The 19,386-nt window shown below is 46.5% G+C and overlaps 3 protein-coding genes across 3 annotated transcripts in view; 2 read left to right on the forward strand and 1 right to left on the reverse strand.

Annotated features, from left to right (window-relative positions):
- Positions 1-16,035, forward strand: part of LOC143955418 (uncharacterized) — a 43,451-nt gene extending 27,416 nt beyond the window's left edge. Inside the window, exons 8-14 of the mRNA XM_077465469.1 lie at positions 2,730-2,782; positions 10,531-10,636; positions 10,760-10,891; positions 10,978-11,101; positions 11,218-11,315; positions 11,440-11,536; positions 14,448-16,035. Coding sequence (XP_077321595.1) covers positions 2,730-2,782; positions 10,531-10,636; positions 10,760-10,891; positions 10,978-11,101; positions 11,218-11,315; positions 11,440-11,536; positions 14,448-15,952 — 2,115 coding nt within the window. The 3' untranslated portion in view covers positions 15,953-16,035. The remainder of the gene's footprint in view (positions 1-2,729; positions 2,783-10,530; positions 10,637-10,759; positions 10,892-10,977; positions 11,102-11,217; positions 11,316-11,439; positions 11,537-14,447) is intronic.
- The window catches only part of LOC143956355 (uncharacterized), a 141,859-nt gene that overhangs the window by 86,258 nt on the left and 36,215 nt on the right, over positions 1-19,386 (reverse strand). The gene's annotated exons all lie outside the window — the stretch shown is intronic.
- LOC143956333 (uncharacterized) lies at positions 12-6,415 on the forward strand. The gene is made up of 4 exons (XM_077466549.1): positions 12-136; positions 3,442-3,539; positions 3,643-3,801; positions 4,478-6,415. The coding sequence occupies exons 2-4, from the start codon at positions 3,470-3,472 to the stop codon at positions 5,449-5,451; spliced, it is 1,203 nt and encodes a 400-aa protein (XP_077322675.1). The 5' UTR covers positions 12-136; positions 3,442-3,469; the 3' UTR covers positions 5,452-6,415.

Below are 19,386 nucleotides of genomic sequence, written 5' to 3' on the forward strand. Positions count from 1 at the left end.
TTGCAGTCAGAGCGTGACTTCCGGGCTACAATAACATGGCCGCCTCCTTGTGCTGGAGACATTTCTGTATGTTGGGTTTGTGTTCCTTCTTCCAATCAGCGCTAGAGGGGAGGGGATTGCTGGTGGGAGTGTTCAGGTGAGAGCTGTGCTGTGTGTTTAGGAGGAGGGAGGTGGGGGGTTTCTGGGGCTTTGTATGATGATAATAATCTATAATGTGGATGGAGATGGTGGGGGGAGGGGGATTGTGCATTCTGCAGACCTTCCATACAGTGGGTGATGGGCTGTATACCTGCTACAGGACATGGTGTCCCCTGTCTGTGATCTACAGGTCAGCAACAGCTTCCTCCTGCCAGCCATGCTCATTGGTTGCCAGGAGACCCGTGTTGTGCTGGCTCAGGGGGTGCAAATGGCACCTGGCGCTGCTCACTATGGGAACAACGCCTCAAAAGACTCTCACTGGGTCATTCATTTCAACGACCACCCTGTAAGGTTATATAAGCCAGAGTGAAGGAGCTGGGCCAGCACAGACAGTTATCAGACATGATTTCTGCAGCCTCACAGCTGGTCGCTCTAGTAGCCTTCCCCTTTGCCCCTCCCCCTGCAGCTCCATATAAGTTGTAGGGCAGAGGAGCTGGGCCAGCACAGAGAGTAACTAGATGTGATGTCAGCAGCCTCACAGCTGTCGCTCATGTAGCCTTCCCCTTTGCTCCTTGGCAGCTCCATATAAGGTTACATAGGTCAGGGTGAAGGAGCTGGGCCAGCACAGACGGTACCTAGACGTGATGTCAGCAGCCTCACAGCTGTCGGTTTAGCAGCCTTCCCCTTTGCTCCTCCCTCGCCAACTCCATATAACGTAGCGCAGAGGAGCTGGGCCAACACAGACAGTAACCAGACGTGACGTCAGCAGCTTTACAGCTGTCACTCAAGTAGTGTTCCCCTCTTCTCCTCCCTCGGCAGCTCCATATAAGATGTAGGGCGGAACAGAGGAGCTGGGCCAGCATAGACAGTAATCCTAACCTCCCAAAAGCGGAGGGGGCTCTGCTAGGGGATTAACTGTTTCTGGTGTGATCCAACCTTCTAGCACGGCCATTCGTAATCAGAAATCGTTTATGGAAGGAATTGTAAGCATGACAAAGTTGGTGACAGGGCCTCTTCAAAGCCAAAACAAAATCAAATGTTATTACGTTTTTCTTTTCTCCAGGTCGAACGTTCTTCATTCATACAGTATAGCATGAATCGGGACAATGCTGCATTATGGCCTCTAGATGGAGCTGACAATTGCTGTGGTCATGAGCACCATCTAGTGGCCATCATGCAGTATTTTCCTGGTTCATTCTATTCCTTATCGGTGAATAACATTCAACCTGGAGAGAAAATAGCTTAATAGCATTCAATTTTTTGCTCCCCATTTCCACAGCGCTTGAATAGCAGAGGATGATTTTTTTTCTTTTTATTTATAAATACACCATATTATGTCCTAAGGTGACAAGGCTCATTCACTTTGCTGTATCAGGACTACAGAAACATGCCCCTCTCCTGATGTCCACATCATAGGGGGGGGGGCTCTCTAGTCCTCAGAGAACAGAGTAGCTGATAAGAGTCCAGCACAGGAAGTTTATCAGCTTGCCGGATTTCTGGCAGGATCAACTGTTATCATACCATTTATTATCCTCTTCCCCTTTAACATGGTGGGGGGGGGGGGAGTCTTCCCAATCATGTGACCACTGTGATTGGGAACTTGCATGCCTTGCAGCTTGCCGCAGTGTTTGTTGCAGTACAAGTTTTTGCCAACCTCCCGACCAACTGGTTCTTTTGAGGGATCCCAAGTGGAAGCCTCCCAACCAACTGGTTCCCTGAGGGATCCCAAGCAGAAGCCTCTGGACTAACTAATTCTTTGAGGGATCCCAAACGGAAGCCTCCCAACTAACTTGTTCTTTGACGGATCCCAAATGAAAGCCTTCTGACCAACGAATTCTTTGAGGGATCTCAAATGGAAGCCTCCTGACCAACTGATTATTTGAGGGATTTCAAACGGAAGCTCCCCAACTAACTGTTTTTTTGAGGAGTCTCAGTCTGTTTTGAGGGAACTGTTTTTTTTTCTTGTTTTTTTTTGAGGGACCTGCTGGCTTTTTGAGAGATCCCAAGCTGAAGCCTCCGGGCCAACTGGTTCTTTGTGGGATCCCAACCGGAAACCTCCCAACCAACTGGTTCTTTGAGGGATCCCAAGCAGAAGCCTCCTGACCAACAAGTTCTTTGAAGGATCCTAAGCAGAATCTTTCTAAACAACTGGCTCTTTGAGAAATCCCAAGCGGAAGCCTCTTAAACAAATAATTTTTTGAGGGATCCCAAGAGAAAGCCTCTTAACCAACTTGTTCTTTGAGGGATCCTAAGTGAAAGCCTCCCAACCAATAAGTTTATATGAGGGATCCCAAGCGGAAGCCTCCCAACCAACTGGTTCTTTGAAGGAACCCAACAGGAAGTCTCCTGACCAACTGGTTCTTTGAAGGATCACAAGCAGAAGACTTCCAACCAACTGGATTTAGCCGTCCAGTGCCACTTTTTCTCTTCCTCGCTCTCGTTCTGCCTCCACCAGCACAGATGGATTGGGCTACAAATCCAGATCTCTCTGGATCCCCTCTTTTTTTTTTTTTTTTTTTTTTCTCCAAGAGAGAAACTCTAGTAACCTGGTTATAACTCCAGCAAATCTGGTAATATCTGTTTGTAATCAGGTCCATCTGTGCTGGTGGAAGAGCTCGGTGGAGACTGAGAGATGGGAGTCGAGGTAACGGGACTGACTTCCATTTAGGATCTTTAGGACCAGTGGGTGGGAGGTTGAGAATTCATTGAGAGGTTCCTTTCAGTGAATTCTCGACCTCCTGGCCACTGGTTCTTAGAGGGAGATCCCAAATGGAAGCCAGCTATCCAGATCTCCCTGAATCTCTCTTCTTCCTCCAGTAATTCTAGTTACCTGATTATAACTCCAGAAAATCTATACTGGTGGAGGAGCTCTGTGAAGACCAAAAGACGGGAGGAGAGGGGACAGCACTGGACAGCTTACTTTTATTTAGGATCGCTTCTAAAAAGCAGTACATAGGAAGCTAAGAATTAATTGGGAGGGTCATTTCAATGAATTCTCAGCCTCAATGGCCTTTGCTTCTTAGAGGGAGATCCCGAACAGAAGTAAGCTGTCGTGGATCTCTCTTCTTCCTCCAGCCCTCTAACCAAGAGAGTAAATCTAGTAACCTGCCACAGTGAAGGTCCAGGGGGGCTTTATGCGCAATTTAATGGGTGGTGGTGGGGTTCTGGATCACAAGACTGTCTGAATAGGGTTAGCAACGGTATTTAGCTGCTTGCATGAAGTGCTCTAAATGTTGTTGATAGACAGAGAAGGGTTGTGTCTGGATAGTGACTGTATTATTGTGTGTTTCGGACTCTAATTAGGTGTCTGTAGATCAATGTCTATTTCTTCATGAAGGGGTGGAAGGATCTAGACGGACACGAGGATCTCTACAAGGACTCTATGATGGAGAATCAGCTGGGTAAGAGATTTATTTGTAAAGTATGGAGCCGATGTAAAGTATCCTCACCACCTTATAAACACATAGAAATTATGTTCTCAGTTTGTGTGTTTCTTTCCTACAGATGAATCCTTTGACAGGAACTCACCAGAGAGAAGTCCAAGTCCCGATTTGTATAACGCTGCTGTGGACTTCCATGAACTTAATATAATTGTTAAAGAAGAGGAGATTGCGATACCAGTGACTGTTAAGGAAGAGGTGGCTCCAGTTGATCTCGGGATTGGTAAGGGGACTTACTTGGTAACCTGTTTGGATCAAAATAAGATAAAGTTGTAGAGAGAGTGTCATCTTAAAGCGGAGGTCCACCCTAAAGTGGACCTTCCGCTCATTGGAATCCTCCCCCCCCTCCGGCGCCACAATTGGCACCTTTCAGGGGGGAGGGGGGTGCAGGTACCTGTACAGTACAGGTATCTGCACCCACTTCCGGCATCCCTTTCCGAAAGTGCCCCGCTGCCTGCTGGGAAACACACAGATCCCAGAGGCAGCGGGGACCATCCTTATTGCGCAGCGCGACTCGCGCATGCGCAGTAGGGAACCGGGAAATGAAGCCTAAAGGCTCCATTTCCTGATTCCCATACCCAAGATGGCGGCGGCAGCACCCGAGAGACGATCGAGAGATCGGCTTCGGGTGCCGACATCGCGGGCGCGCTGGGCGGGTAAGTGTCCTTATTTTAAAAGTCAGCAGCTGCAGTATTTGTAGCTGCTGGCTTTAAAAAAAAAAAAAAAAACGGCGGAACTGCCAGCGGACTCCCGCTTTAAGCAATGTAGAATACAATCAAGGAAGTCTAGTATCTGGCAGAGTTGGCCAAAATTGGCCTTCAAAACTTGCTGATACTAACACAATAATGCAGTTGCGTGTTATTACCTTATATTCAATATTTTGCTTTGTTTTCCCACAGATGGACACAAAAATGAGGACATCTTGGAAGTACGCCTTGCTTCATCTCCAGACGACTGTAAAACAGAACATAATGACATTGCACTGGTGCCTCCTCAAGAAAACAATGTCGCCCAGAATATCCAGATCGTCCTTTGCTCTGCAAGCATTTTGCCTATCCCCACTAATTCCATTAAACTCCCCAGCCCCATTGCTCCTCCCACTAACTGTAGACGCAAAAAAGTCTTCCCATGTCCTGATTGTGGGAAAAACCTTAGCCATAAGGCCAACCTTATAGCGCACCGGCGCATTCACACAGGGGAGAAGCCATTTTGCTGTCAGGATTGCGGGAGAGCCTTCACCCAAAAATCGGACCTAGCGAGGCATCAGAGGATCCACACGGGAGAGAAGCCTTTCGCGTGTCCGCACTGCGACAGATGTTTCACTCAGAAGTCCGACCTGTCTCTGCACAAAAACGTTCACGCGGGGGAAAAGCCCTTCCCTTGCTCGGACTGCGGAAAAAAATTCACGCGGAAGTCGGTGCTGATCCGGCACAGGAGGATACACACAGACGAGAACCCTTTTCCCTGCCCCGAGTGCGGGAAATGTTTTGTGCAGAGGTCTGATCTGGTCTACCATCTCAGAATTCATGTCGGTGACAAGCCGTTTTCCTGCGATGAGTGTGGAAAGTCCTTCATCGGGAAGTCCGATCTGGTCACCCACCAGAGAATTCACACCGGCGAGAAGCCTTTCGCTTGCACGGACTGCAGCAAGCGTTTTGCGCACAGGACGATGCTTATCAACCACCAGAGGATCCACACCGGGGAGCGGCCGTTCTTCTGTACGGAGTGCGGGAAGAGCTTTATGCAGAAGGCCAGTCTGATATATCATCAGAGACTTCACAGGGGGGAGAAACCCTTTCCCTGCCCAGACTGCAGCAGAAGTTTTACTCAGAAGTCTGATCTCGTTCGACATCAGAGAACTCACAAACAGTAGATGATGCTACCTCAATGTGTGTGTGGGAAATAGGTAATGTAGTAGTGTGGGTTTCCAGGAAGAGTGAACATTCACATATACAATGCAAAGGGTTTCGTGAAGAGCACCTGTCACTTGTTGATAGGAAAGGTGACCATTTTTCTTGACTCAACCAATCTACATACTACCCATGTGTGTAGAATCATTGACATTTAAAGACCTAGTCCTATATGCTTATTAGAGCCTTCATGTGATTGTAAGGACCATGTGTTCTCACATGGACCTCTCCAAGTCAAGTTAAACAGCCCCATAGTCTTAAATTTCTAAGCAAATAAATGAGGCAAATTTTATGTCGATATATGGTCTGTCCAGGCTTGTTCTAGGGGCCTTGTCATATACTCCCAAAGCTCATCCGATAGTCATGGGACCATGCCATGAGGCTTTTCTTAAATCTTTTACACCCTGTAACGCAATCATGAGACCAAAGTCTCATATGTAGAACACCTCTCCTGTGTCCTTAAATTCGCAATACCCAAGAGGCTTGTCATGAACCAAAGAAGCCTTTCATAAACTTGTGAAGCCTGTCTGAAACAACGAGCCGTTCCTACTGCTGAATCCTATCTCATATGCATTCATAGTTCATTCGTTGTTGGTGATGAGCCACTTTCAGGTTGGCTTCACGGAAATGTTTTTAGCTCTTACCATGCTCTGGATATTAAGGACAGATCTTCTTTAGTCTTAGGTGAAGAATTGGTAATCGTGTTTTTTCTCCCTTGGTGGCCTTTTTGAGACAATACTATTAAAGATGGACTCAAACTCTTGGGAGAAGGCATCACATAATCACTGTAAGGACTTTTAGACCATATATAGTGTGCTGTGTTCCCGAGAACACATTTTAGCAGGCAGTTCATACTGACACAAGAATGAAAATTGCCTACATGGATCTATAATAAACGTTTTGTAATAAAAAAAAAATCAGTTGTAACTATATTGTTTTTACCGTTCCTTCTCTATGCCCTTGCTGATAGACGCAAGAAAATCCTAGGTCCAAAAACTTAGCTTCCACTGTTATTCTATAAGTCAGGATGATTTTTAGAAGACTTCAGCTAAAGACGCTGCACCATTTTTGCCTTAGGTTTTGGCCAAATTACTATTCTGTAGCCCAGGGGTCTCCAAACTTTCTAAACAAAGGGCCAGTTTACTCTTTATCAGGCTTTGGTTACAGTCCTAAAAAAAAAAAACAAGCGTAGAAACGACTGGAATTAGGTTTCTCTGCAGGGTTTATGGAGTTACTCTCCATGAAATGACCCAGCGTTTGAAGATCTGGGAGAATTTCAGTATAGAAATGTTCTACTTTTTTGGATTGAGAAGTTTTGCAACTCATTGATGTTAAGGAAGCTTCAGCTGGGTTCTTGGGGTTCATTAACCTCAACAATGCATCACCCCAAAAGCAGAGCTCGGCTCCCAGCACTGCACTCCACCCTGGGATAAGCCACAGTGCTCTTAGGACACTATCCAAATAGTTAAGATGTATGATAGATAAGATATGACACTGTGTGCATCAATAAATAACAAAAGCAAAATAGAACTATATGAGCTGGTAGCCCAAACAGTAGACGAAAAAAAAATGATCATTAGGAGCAGTGGTCTCTAAAATGCAGCCCTTTGCTTGACTTTATCCAGCCCTTGAGGCATTATTATTCATGCCACTGACATCCAACATTGGGGCACTATTCCTTCCACTGACAACAACTGGGTCTAAAAGAATGAGAGTAAAAGCAACAGAAATTGGGTTACTCTATGTGAGATGGCACAGGGTTTTGAGATCTGAGAGTAGAAGTGTTCCATCTGGGGATTGAGAAGTTTCACAACTGGTTGCTGGGAGGGAAGCTACAGTTGAGTTTTTGGGTTTAGCCGGCAAGCCTGTATCTCTGTCTTAACTTATGATCGTGAGCTATGGATGAGGTCCAAAAGAACGAGAGTAGAAAAAACAGAAGTTACTTTTCTCTGGGTGAGATTGGGAGGGTTATTCGCTGTGAGAAGACAAAGTGTTTGCAGATCTGAAAGAACTTTGGAATAGAAGTGACCACCTCCGGATTGAGACGTTTTGCAAATGGCTGATGGGAGAAAAGCTCTAGCTGAGTTCTTGGGGTTAGCTGTCCGGCCTTGTGTCTCTGTCTTAACTTATAACCATGAGTTATGGATGAGGTCCAAAAGAACAAGAGTAAAAGGATCAGGATTTGAGATTCTCTGCATGTTAACTATACATGATATTAACTTGGAGATCCTTAGAATAGAAGTGTTCCCCCCTTTTGGACTCAGATTTCACAACTAGTTGATGGGAGGGAAGCCACAGGTAAGTTATTGGGTTTGGGTGGCAGGTCCGTATCTCTGTCTTTACTTATGATGGTGAGTTATGGATGAGGTTCAAAAGAGCGAGAATAATAGTAATTTAGTTTTTATGCTTGGCTTGGAAGGGTTACTCCCCGTGAGATGACATAGCATTTGGAGATCTGAGAGAACAGAAGTATTCCACCTCTACATTGAGAAGATTTGCAACTGGGTGATGGGAGGAAAGCTTTAGCTGAGTTCTTGGGGTTCGCTGTGCAGCCTGTGTCTCTGTCGTAATTCAGGACCATGAGCTTTGGATAGGGTCTAAAAGAATGAGAGTAAAAGCAACAGAAATTGGGTTACTCTATGTGAGATGGCACAGGGTTTTGAGATCTGAGAGTACTTCAGAGTAGAAGTGTTCCACCTGGGGATTGAGAAGTTTCACAACTGGTTTATTTGGGAGAGAAGCTACAGTTGAGTTTTTGGGTTTAGACAGCAGGCCTATATCTCTGTCTTTACTTATGATGGCAAACTATGGATAAGATCCAAAAGAACGAGAGTATAAGCAACAGGAATTATGGTAAGTTTCTCTAGGTGAGACTGGGGGGGTTACTCTCTGTGAGATGACACGGCATTTGGAAATCTGAGAGAACTTCAGAATAGAAGGGTTCCACCTTTTGGATTGAGAAGTTTCACAACTGGTTGATGGGAGGGAAGCCATAGTGGAGATTTTGGGCTTAGGCGGCAGGCCCATATCTCTCTTTACTTATGATGGTGAGCTATGGAGGAGGTCCAAATTAATGAGAGTAGAGGCAACAAGAATTAAGTTTCTCTAGGTGGGACTGGGAGGGTTACTCTCTGTGAAATGACACAGAGTTTGGAGACCTGAGAGAACTTCAGAATAGAAGTGTTTGTCCTTGGAATTGAGAAATTTCACAACTGGTTGATGTGAGGGAAGCAACAGTGGAGTTTTTGGGTTTAGGCGGCAGGTCCGAACTTCAGAATACAAATGTTCCACCTCTGAATTGAGACATTTAGCAAATGGTTAATGGGAGGAAAGCTCTAGCTGAGTTCTTGGGTTTAGTTGACTGGCTTGTGTCTCTGTCTTAATTTATGACCATGAGTTATGGATAAGGTCCAAAAGAATGAGAGTAGAAGCATCAGGATTTGAGATTTTCTGTGGGGTTACTATACATGATATGACACAGAGCTTGGAGATCTTTAGAACAGAAGTGTTCCACCTTTTGGATTGAGAATATCCAGTTGGGGTAGATTAACTGCTTCATGCACATAATCCTTTTGACAACCCATGGCAAAGAGTCTTTCCCAACATGTCCAAGTGGTCCATTTGGATGGCTCCAGAACATGCTAGAGAGATTATATTTCTCACCTGGCTTTCGAATAAGTCTCAGAAACAGATGAGATGGCACAGTATGGAGCTCATCTCATGAGTAGTTATGACTGCAGAAAGCTATCTAAAATCTGACTGGCACATTTATGGAATTGCTATGGCCAAGAACACACAGTATCATTGAGAACACACAATCCAGTCATCACGGTTGGTTTTCTGGGAACGCTGACCAGTGGGCAAACTTTGGATTACAATGTCACCACAACACCTCTTTGGAGGTTCAATTTTGCACACATTGCAACAGGGTATTTCTGCTGGAAACAAATAGGAAATTTGAAAGGGTTTAAAAGTAGCTTCATAGGAGGTGCTATCAAACAGCAACTATTAAAAATTGAGCTAAAGAGGCGAGCAAGACATTTTTTGGGGGGAAAGGGTTAGACTGGTTGAGATTGCTTCTTTACCCTACCCATCTGGAGTGGAGAGCTGACCCTGTATATAATAGGGTGGTGGGGTTGCTACCGCAATAGGAAATGGTATTGGGCCAATAATCTACGGTTGGGGCATTCCCTGCCTTGCAGCAGAATGTATAAAACAGGTGTATATATGTGCAGCTGAGAGGTGGGGAATCCCTTGGTCACTTATGATTGGCCCAGTTTAGTCACAGCTTCATTGCGGGCTCGCTCAGGGGGTTCAAACTAGGATCTGCCTGAGCTCCCTAGTTATCAGCTGGTCCATCCAGCAATGGTATATAAAAGTTATTTGTTTTCTGGTATTATTACTATTTTATTAATAAGAATTATAATCTAAAATCATGATATTTTATTGAGATATTCTTTTACATTGAGCAACCATAACTGTCTTCCAGTAACAGCCATGGCTATTTCCAGTGTTCTCCTATTTACCTCTGACCCGGAACTTCATATCCATGGGAGTTCCTGTTTGGTGGAGCCATTTTGTCGTAGTCTGAGAACTTGAAGGTGAAACGGTCATTCCCCACCAGTCCCTATCTCCATCCTTCTGTTTTGAAATGTTATTAAAGTAAAAGATAAGGAGGAATTACAAATAGGGGAAAAAAATAACTCAGGACCTCACTCCATGTTTTGTAAAAGGGCAGTGGAGTGGTGGTGGCCATTTTATTGTGGTCATGAAAAAAACTACATTTCCCAGAATCCTTTGCTTCACTAATTTTACTTCCTGTGTGACGAGATGTGCACAGGAGCTGTGCTACTGAAATTAGTAAGGATGTTTTTATTTGCTATTATTTTGCTTTAAGGATATCGGATTAAACAGAAAAATTATAAAAATGGAAGGCAAATGTGTTTTGAGTTCCGAAATTTGACTTTTTTAAAAAAAAAAAATGTCTTCAGAGTAAGTTTATACCGAGGTGTTAATCGTTTGATCTATATCTGTTATTACAGGGGACGTAATTCTGTCCCCAGGGTCAGGATGGGCAAGGATGGGAGTCACATGACTGAGAAGGTTTTGAACCTCACCCTGGAGATCATCTACCTGCTGACCGGAGAGGTGAGGAGGATTCTAGGAGGTCACATGACATCACTCTTATCTCTATTAATAAAACACAGACCTGACTGGAGAGGTGAGGAGGATTCGGTGGGTCATATACTAAATGTCACACTTTTAATTCAGAGTTTTCCTCCTGTGAAGTCTGGGGACCGTGTGACCATCATGGTACCATCACCTCCCTCCCCAACTCCTGCAAGAAACACCAAGCAGATCCTAGAAGTCACCCAGAAGATCATTGAGTTTCTGACAGGAGAGGTGAGCGGTGGTGGGAATTGTGGGACATTATCCAGTAACAGACAAGGGATGTGTCTGGATGGTGACTGTATCATTGTGTGTGTCAGGTTCCTATAAGGTGTCAGGATATCACTGTCTATTTCTCCATGGAGGAGTGGGAGTATTTAGAAGGACACAAGGATCTCTACAAGGACGTCATGATGGAGAATCAGCCGCCCCTCACATCACTGGGTAAGAGGAGACTTTATTGTAAAGGAGAGAGCAGTACGGAGGGTCCACCTAGATCCCCCATCATCTGATAAACACATAGAAACAATGTATTCAGTCAGTGTGTGTGTTTCCTACAGATGGATCCCGTAATGGGAACCCACCAGAGAGATGTCTCCGTCCTCTGTATTCCCGGGATTCCACACAGGAGGATTACACCATCCTTCACCGTCATCAGGTAGGAGGACCTGAGTGGTCTCATCAAAGTGACTGCACATTGATCTGTAGAGATCTTATAAACAAAAATCAGTTCAGTCTCTGCTCATGAAGTTCGACTATATATTTGTTCTCGCATTGTTTAGGACCTGATGCCTAATAATAAGGTTGAAGATGTGGATGGAGAAGCCACAGTTTTTCAAACAGGTTATGAGCAGTATAAGGAGGAAGACACGTCTGCAGGTGAGTAGAAAGCCTCTCCATAGAAATACCTGGAAGCCATCATCTGTTCCCAGATACGAAGAGACTTGGCTTCTGATCGGCTGTCGGGTGCAGCCGCCGCCATTCCTGGTAAGGGAACCCGGCAGTGAAGCCTTTGGCCTTCACAGCCGGTTCCCTACTGCGCATTCACAAAGCGCAATGCGCTTTCTAATTGGTCCGGCGGCGGAGGAGGGGGCCAAACTTCCGGGCTGTCTACCAGAAGTTGGGAACGGTACCTGTCAAAAACAGATACCTGTTCTGCCCCTCCCCCCTGAAAGGTGCCAAATGTGGCACCGGAGGGGGGTGGGGAGGAGGCAGATAAGCAGAAGTTCTACTTTTGAGTGGAACTCTGCTTTAATGACCATCTCTAGATGCAGGAGGTCCATGGCTTCCTCTGGGGCTTATAACTATTTGGTTTTCTTTGATATCCTTAACAAAAGATTTTGTCCTCCCCTCCCACTATATTTTTTGGTTTTGGTTCAATTATGGAACAAAGGCAGTGAAAGTTCTTTGTAGTCGGTGTAACACTTCCAGGCTTGGTTCTAATGGATACACAATGGAACGAGCCTTCCTTCAAAGGAGCTCATACACAATGAATGTACAATGTAGATCAGGGATAGGCAAACTTAGAGAGATGGAGATCTACTTGAACAATACTGATGAAGTCAAAGATCACCGGGCACAGTGTCCTGTTAGGGCCGGTTCACACCAGAATGCAATGCCAGAAAGGCATGTTCCATGTGTGTTTCCTGCACTGTGTTCAAAGCGCACTGCCTTTGTCATCTACTGTGGGTGATGATACATTGTTAACCCCAAATGTAGATCGCAAATGCAGTGGACACAAATAAAAGTATTACAAGAGAGTGCAGGGTTGGGAGTGCGTTGTTCTCAGAATGCAGGGATCAGGAGTGTGCTACGCACAGAATGCAGGGATCAGGAGTGTGCTACGCACAGAATGCAGGGATCAGGAGTGTGCTACACTCAGAATGCAGGGTTCAGGGGTGCATTACGCTCAGAATGCAGGGATCAGGAGTGTGTTGCACTTAGAATGCAGGGATCAGGGGTGCATTACGCTCAGAATGCAGGGATCAGGGGGTGCATTATGCTCAGAATGCAGGGATCAGGAGTGTGTTGCACTTAGAATGCAGGGATCAGGGGTGCATTACGCTCAGAATGCAGGGATCAGGAGTGCGTTATGCTCAGAATGCAGGGATCAGGAGTGCGTTATGCTCAGAATGCAGGGATCAGGAGTGCGTTATGCTCAGAATGCAGGGATCAGGAGTGTGTTGCGCTCAGAATGCAGGTTACAGGAGTGCATTGCTCTCAGAATGCAGGGATCAGGAGTGCGTTATGCTCAGAATGCAGGGATCAGGAGTGCGTTATGCTCAGAATGCAGGGATCAGGAGTGCGTTATGCTCAGAATGCAGGGATCAGGAGTGTGTTGCGCTCAGAATGCAGGGATCAGGAGTGTGTTGCGCTCAGAATGCAGGGATCAGGAGTGTGTTGCGCTCAGAATGCAGGGATCAGGAGTGTATTGCACTCAGAATGCAGAGTTAAGGAGTGTGTTATGCTCAGAATGCAGAGTTAAGGAGTGTGTTATGCTCAGAATGCAGGGTTCAGGGGTGCATTACGCTCAGAATGCAGGGATCAGGATTGCGTTGTGCTCAGAATGCAGGGTTCAGGGGTGCATTACGCTCAGAATGCAGGGTTCAGGGGTGCATTACGCTCAGAATGCAGGGTTTAGGAGTGCGTTATTCTCAGAATGCAGGATGTGAAGGGTGGTAGAGGGCACTGCTAACTTTTTATATGAACATGTAGCAACCAATTACCTGCAGGTTAAGTTGAAAAGTTAGCTTGGCCAGCTCCCCCCCCCCGTCCTCTGTCCTGACCTGTGCTCGCTCTGGCTTCCCACTGTTCACTGATGACAGCGGCAGAGGGGGCTGGGGTGGGGGAGAGAGGACGGAGAGAGAAGGTGGGGGATGGCGGCGCAGACCCTTTCCCAGTCTACCCGTCACTGACACGTGGTCGATAGGTAGCCCGCAAATGACAAGTGACCGATTGTCGACCCAGGGTGTAGATGGACCTTGTTCCGGTCCCAGGCTGCTACCTTTTGCATAGTGACAGCAGATGACAAACTCTGAGATGGGTATTGAGGTGCTCCCCATACAAAAGTTAATTTCCCCTCAAAGGTTTCTTTAAAATGTTTATTGGTTAAGAGCATCAAATAATTCCAACGAGTTTTGGGGGGGTTAGTCTCTCTCTTCCTCAAGGCTGGAGCAGTATCTGTAATTAGAATCACAATGAGATGCAATGAAGACCTATGCTAGGGCTTGATAAAGACTGTCAAATATTAATGGCATTACGAACTGCCAGAATGGTTTGTCATCATCGTCTCAGCCTAGGCAATGGACTGGAGCTCAATCCAAGAATGTTTTTTTTAATGATAAACGTAGAGTCCATCCATAACCGCAGTAGAAGAGAAAGGGCAGGGAGGGTTTAGTTAGCTGAATATGCAAAATATATAAGGAACTGGTGGGGTTCAACCTCTTGGAAGCCCTAATATAGGTCTTCATTGTATCTCGTTGTAATTCTATTTACATCTACTGCTTCAGCCTTGAAGAAGAGATAGGCCTTGCCCAAAACTCAGTTTACTTGATGCACATAACCAAATAAACATTTTAAAAAGACCTCTGAGTGATATAAACTTTTGTACCTCCTCAATACCCACCTCAGAGTTTGTTGGTTATCTGTCTACATAATTGTTGGCCAAGTCTTCTTGGTTACTATGAGTTATGGTTTGTTTGTTTTTCTTGATGGTTGAACCTTGACTTGGCTAACCATGTAGCTATGAGTTTGGTTGCCCTAAAATGCTCCCTTTTTTTATTTCTGGCAGGTAAAGATGTGGATTACAGAGGTCTGGGTTTGCTTCTGGATCCAGGAGAAATCACCTTGACTCTAAAGGTCCCTACTGGACCACCCAGCATGGATGGATCAATGCATATCTCCGATCCTGCAGAATCTTCGGACATTAAGCCTTTCGATCTTCCCAGCAGCAGCCCTTGTCCTGGAGATAAAACATATTCCTGTTCAGAGTGCGGCCGATGCTTCACCCAGATAGAACACATGATGGTTCATTTCAGGAGCCACTCAGGAGAGAAGCCATTTTTTTGCTCGGAATGTGGCCAGCAGTTTGCTCGGAAAGAAAGCCTGGTGGTCCATTTGCGTACACACTCGGGCGAGATGCCCTTCTCATGCTCAAAGTGTGGCCGGTGTTTTGTCCGGAAAGAATGCCTGGTGGTGCACCTTAGGACCCACTCAGGCGAAAAGCCGTTCTCTTGCTTACAGTGTGGCAAGGGCTTCACCCGGAAAGCCACCCTCGTTGACCATGAGAGATCCCACCTTGGAGAGCGGCTGCACCCCTGCTCTGAGTGCGGGAAGTGCTTCAAGACGAAGTCTGACATCATCCGCCACCAAAGGGTCCACACCGGGGAGAAGCCTTACTCCTGCCCGCCATGTGACAAGCGCTTTCAGCAAAAGTCGGCTCTCGTCAAACACCGAAGACTCAGGATCTGCGAAAAGCCGCTTCTAGAAGGTAGGCAGCGTTTTCGAAGGAAACCAGTTCTCGCTGGGGATCAACAAGATGAGAACCTTTTTCCTTGTACGGAATGTGGGAAACTGTTCCGGTCAAAGTCCTATCTGGTGATTCATCAGAGGACCCACACTGGAGAAAAGCCTTTTTTGTGTTCTTTGTGCGGGAAATGTTTTACGCAGAATTCCACCCTCCTCAGACACCGCAGATTTTGCTCGAAACGAGATGTATCCAACGGCGCAATCCCTTCGGAGGCTCCAGATCAGGCAAAGCGTCATTCGATGGAGAGGACCGTCCCATGCGCTGAGTGCGGCAAGATCTTCTCCTGCACCTGGCACCTAGCCGAGCACCAGCGCACCCACACCGGTGAGAAGCCCTTCTTCTGCGCCGACTGCGGGAAACGTTTCTCGTTTCGCTCCAGCTACGTCAGCCACCAAAAGATTCACTCAGGTGACAAGCCTTTCTCCTGCCCGGACTGCGGGAAGTGCTTTGCCCTGCGGCAGTACCTCGTCAAGCATCAGAAGATCCACCGTGGCGAGAAGCCGTTCTCGTGCTCCTTGTGCGGGAAAAGCTTCACGGAGAGGTCGGACCTCATGAAACACCAGAGGGTGCACACCGGCGAGAAGCCGTTCGCATGCGCTGTTTGCGGGAAGCGATTCTCGGGGAGCTCCGATGTGTCGAGGCACCAGAGGACTCACACCCACGAGAAACCTTATTCGTGTTCGGAGTGCGGCAAGTGCTTTTCGTGGCGGTCCGATCTTCTCAAGCATCAACGCATCCATGATAGGAAAATCATCAATACTTCTTAAGCAGAAAATTTGGTTTGCTGAGAATCTTTGTATTGTATATAGAAATGCCTATTTATTAAAATGTCAATAAAATGCTCAGTCTATTCCTGTCTGTGTACTTTCCCTGAGGAACCTGAGGAGTTGTCCTAAGGCATCAACTGCTTCCCCCGAGGCATCAACCAGTATCAAAAATGTAACTTATCTGCCACAGGAGTAAATTAAAGTGGTATTAATCCCAAAACCAAAAATGTACTATATTGCAGCTTACCAATCATAAGATGTGGTGGCTGCCTTTGTTTTTTTTTATCCTCCCCCCCCTGTTTTCACCTGGAGATCTGGCCAGTAACACACGTCCTGTATTAGAGCATGGATAATGGTCGGCACTCAGGATAGCATCCAAAAATAATCTTCCTTCGTGGAAAACGCATGTACAATCACTGTGAAACAGCCAACGTGTTTCAGCCAACAGGCCTTCATCAGGCTCCAAAAACATGAGCCATGATTAAGGCCTGGCGGTTGAAACGCGTTGGCTGTTTTACAGCAATTTGTATGTGCGTTTTCAATAAAAGTAGTTTATTTTTGGATGCTATCCTTTGTGCAGACCATCCTTCATATGATCCATGTGTTATAGGGGATGTCGGCAGCCTCAGAGTCCTAGCCCTGCACAGATCTGTTATGCATGAAGGTGGAAGCATCTGTATGCTTGTTACCGATATTAGAACGTCCCCCAGTCTGGGTGAAGGCGTAAAGGAGGCACCTTTAGGACAGCAACATTGTCAGTGTGGGGGAAGGGGAGTGTTATATGTATTAACAGATTTAAATACACTAACAAATTGAAGCCATACTCCAGCTCACACTTTATAATCAGTTACAGCAAACTGTTTTTTTTTTTTCTTTTTTCCTTTTGGGATAAAGGTTTTACATGAATCAATAAAAGCTGATCTTTGTAAGCACCTCTATTAGTAGTAAATGGTTTGTGGATCTCTGTAAACTGATACATCTGGAAGAGAGCTTGTACTGCTACAGGGGGTCCCATAGAAAAAAAAAAAACGAATTCATAAAAAATCAGATCATATTTACTTGGGGTTCCTCTAAATGGCCACTGGGTGGCAGTGCAAACTGTTAGCATAAAGTGGCTGCAGCTGGAATTATTTTTTTTTTTTTTTTTTTTTTTTTTAACAGAAAATTTTATTAGACAAATCAGCATTACATTGCAAAGTACAGTAGATCCGATAATACACAGTTGTAGAAAGGAAAAAAAAGAAAACAAAAAAAACAAAAACACCTTCATCCAGTAGCCATTCTTAAATCAATAATCTAGTAGTACAGATAACAGGAGCATCCATAACTCTATCATAAATGCAGGACATTCCCAGCGAAACTTCACAGCCATCATGCAGGTACCTGACATTTGCGCGAGCCCGCGGAAGGGGGGGGGCCAGGGAGGAAATGGTCGGGAGAGAGAGGACAGGGCGGTCAGCCGGGGGGGGGGGGGGGGGAATCACCACCGTCTCAGCTCAACTCAAAGTTAGGGGGAGGGGGAACCAAGATCAGCGGACGCATCTATCCAGGATGACCAAATTTTATCAAATTTCCCCGGGCATTGTCTACTTTCATAGGTCAGCTTATACAGGGGGAGCACCAGGTTCACTGATTTCCTCCACAAGGCAGGGGTAGGGGGGTCCTCGAGTTTCCATTTCAATAGAATCTCGCGTCTGGCATAATACAATGCGAAGGTAAGGCACAGTTTACTGTACCTGTCCCCCTCAACGTCTGCCAAATGGCTCAATAGTAGGGTTTGAGGGTCGACCTGAAGGTTCGACCCGGTCACAGCATTTAGCGTAGAAACCACTTCCTCCCAGTAGGGCTGGATTTTGGGACATGACCAGACCATGTGCCAGAAAGTGCCCTCCTCCTGTTTACACCTTTGACAATTAGGGTCTCTTTGGGGGTAAATCCGTGCCAGCCTCTGCGGGGTGAAGTATGCCCTATGCAGGAATTTAAATTGTATAAACCTGTCTTTCGCGGCTATCATTGTCGGAATGTAAGAAGTCAGGCACTCCTCCCATTCCTCCTCCCCTAGGGACGGAATGTCCAAACTCCACTTCTCCCGGGTCTTGGTCAAACTAGTATCATGTTCCACCGTTAGGTAAAGATATAAGGTCGACAGAGTTCTCCCCATCACCCTGGAAGTCAGTAGGCGTTCAATGGAGTCCGATTCCAGAGTCAGAGGGGCAGGAAACTGAGCCCCAAAGGCGTGCTTCAGTTGCCAATATCTGAACTGGAAAGAAATTGGAAGCCCATATGTACGTCTCAGTTCTTGGAAAGTCATTAGCCTACCCTGATGAACTATGTGCTTTAAAGTAACGATTCCTCTTTTCGCCCACAGAGAAGGGTCTGGGATACTATTCAGGTGAGGGAGCATGGGGTTGCCCCATAGGGGCATATGTGGGGAGATGTGATTGGGCTTACCATAGCTCCTCCTTGCCTCCCGCCAGACCCTCACCGTGGTACGCATCTAGCCCGTCATGGAGGAGCTCGCTCTAAGCCCCCGAAATGGTAGGTTGCTCAGAGCTGCATAGGAGCCAAGGATGGCTGCCTCCAGGGTGACTGCCGGGTTTTGTGTGGGCTGGGAGAACCACCACCGAATTGTGACCAAAACGGCCGCCCAGTAGTAGATCTGAAAATTTGGGAGCGCCAGCCCCCCCCCCGATAGTGGGAGATATAGTATCTGCTTAGCTACCCTGGGGGGTCTTCCAGCCCAGACAAAGGATATCAACAGACTCTCCAGTCTCTTGAAAAAAGTCCTGGGGATGTGGATGGGGGTATTACGAAAGAAATACAGGTACTTGGGGAGATAGATCATTTTTAACAAATTGACTCTGCCCACTGGGGATAAAGGGAGAGATCGCCATGCCGCACACCTAGCCCCTAGTTGCGTCATGAGTGGCTGTATATTGTCCTCCAGATAGTTCTGAACTCTACCACTGACCCTAATCCCCAGGTACATGAAACTGTCCACCCATTTAAGCTGCGGATGAGGCACGCGAGGGGTCGAGGAGTGGAGTGGGAAAAGAACCGATTTGTCCCAATTGATGCGGATACCGGAGTACCGACCGAATCGATTAATCAGTTCCAGTGCAGTGCCCAAAGAAGACGACGCGTCCGCTAAATAAAGCAGAGCGTCATCTGCATACAAGGACAGCTTTTCCTCGATGGGCCCTACCTGTATTCCCTTTATCCCAGCATCCGCTCTCAGCAAGATAGCCAAGGGCTCCATCGCGAGGGCGAATAAGGCTGGTGAGAGGGGGCACCCCTGTCTCGTACCCCGTGCCAGCTGAAACTGCCCGGAGAGACAGCCATTGGTACGGATTCTAGCAGAGGGGCTGCGGTACAGCATACGGATCCAATTCGTAAATCCCGGGCCAAATCCGAATCGCGAGAGCACCTCCCAT

This window comes from Lithobates pipiens, unplaced genomic scaffold (assembly GCF_037356315.1).
Source record: "Lithobates pipiens isolate NorthernLeopardFrog02 unplaced genomic scaffold, aLitPip1_a1.2 Scaffold_35, whole genome shotgun sequence".
Lineage (NCBI taxonomy): Eukaryota > Metazoa > Chordata > Amphibia > Anura > Ranidae > Lithobates > Lithobates pipiens.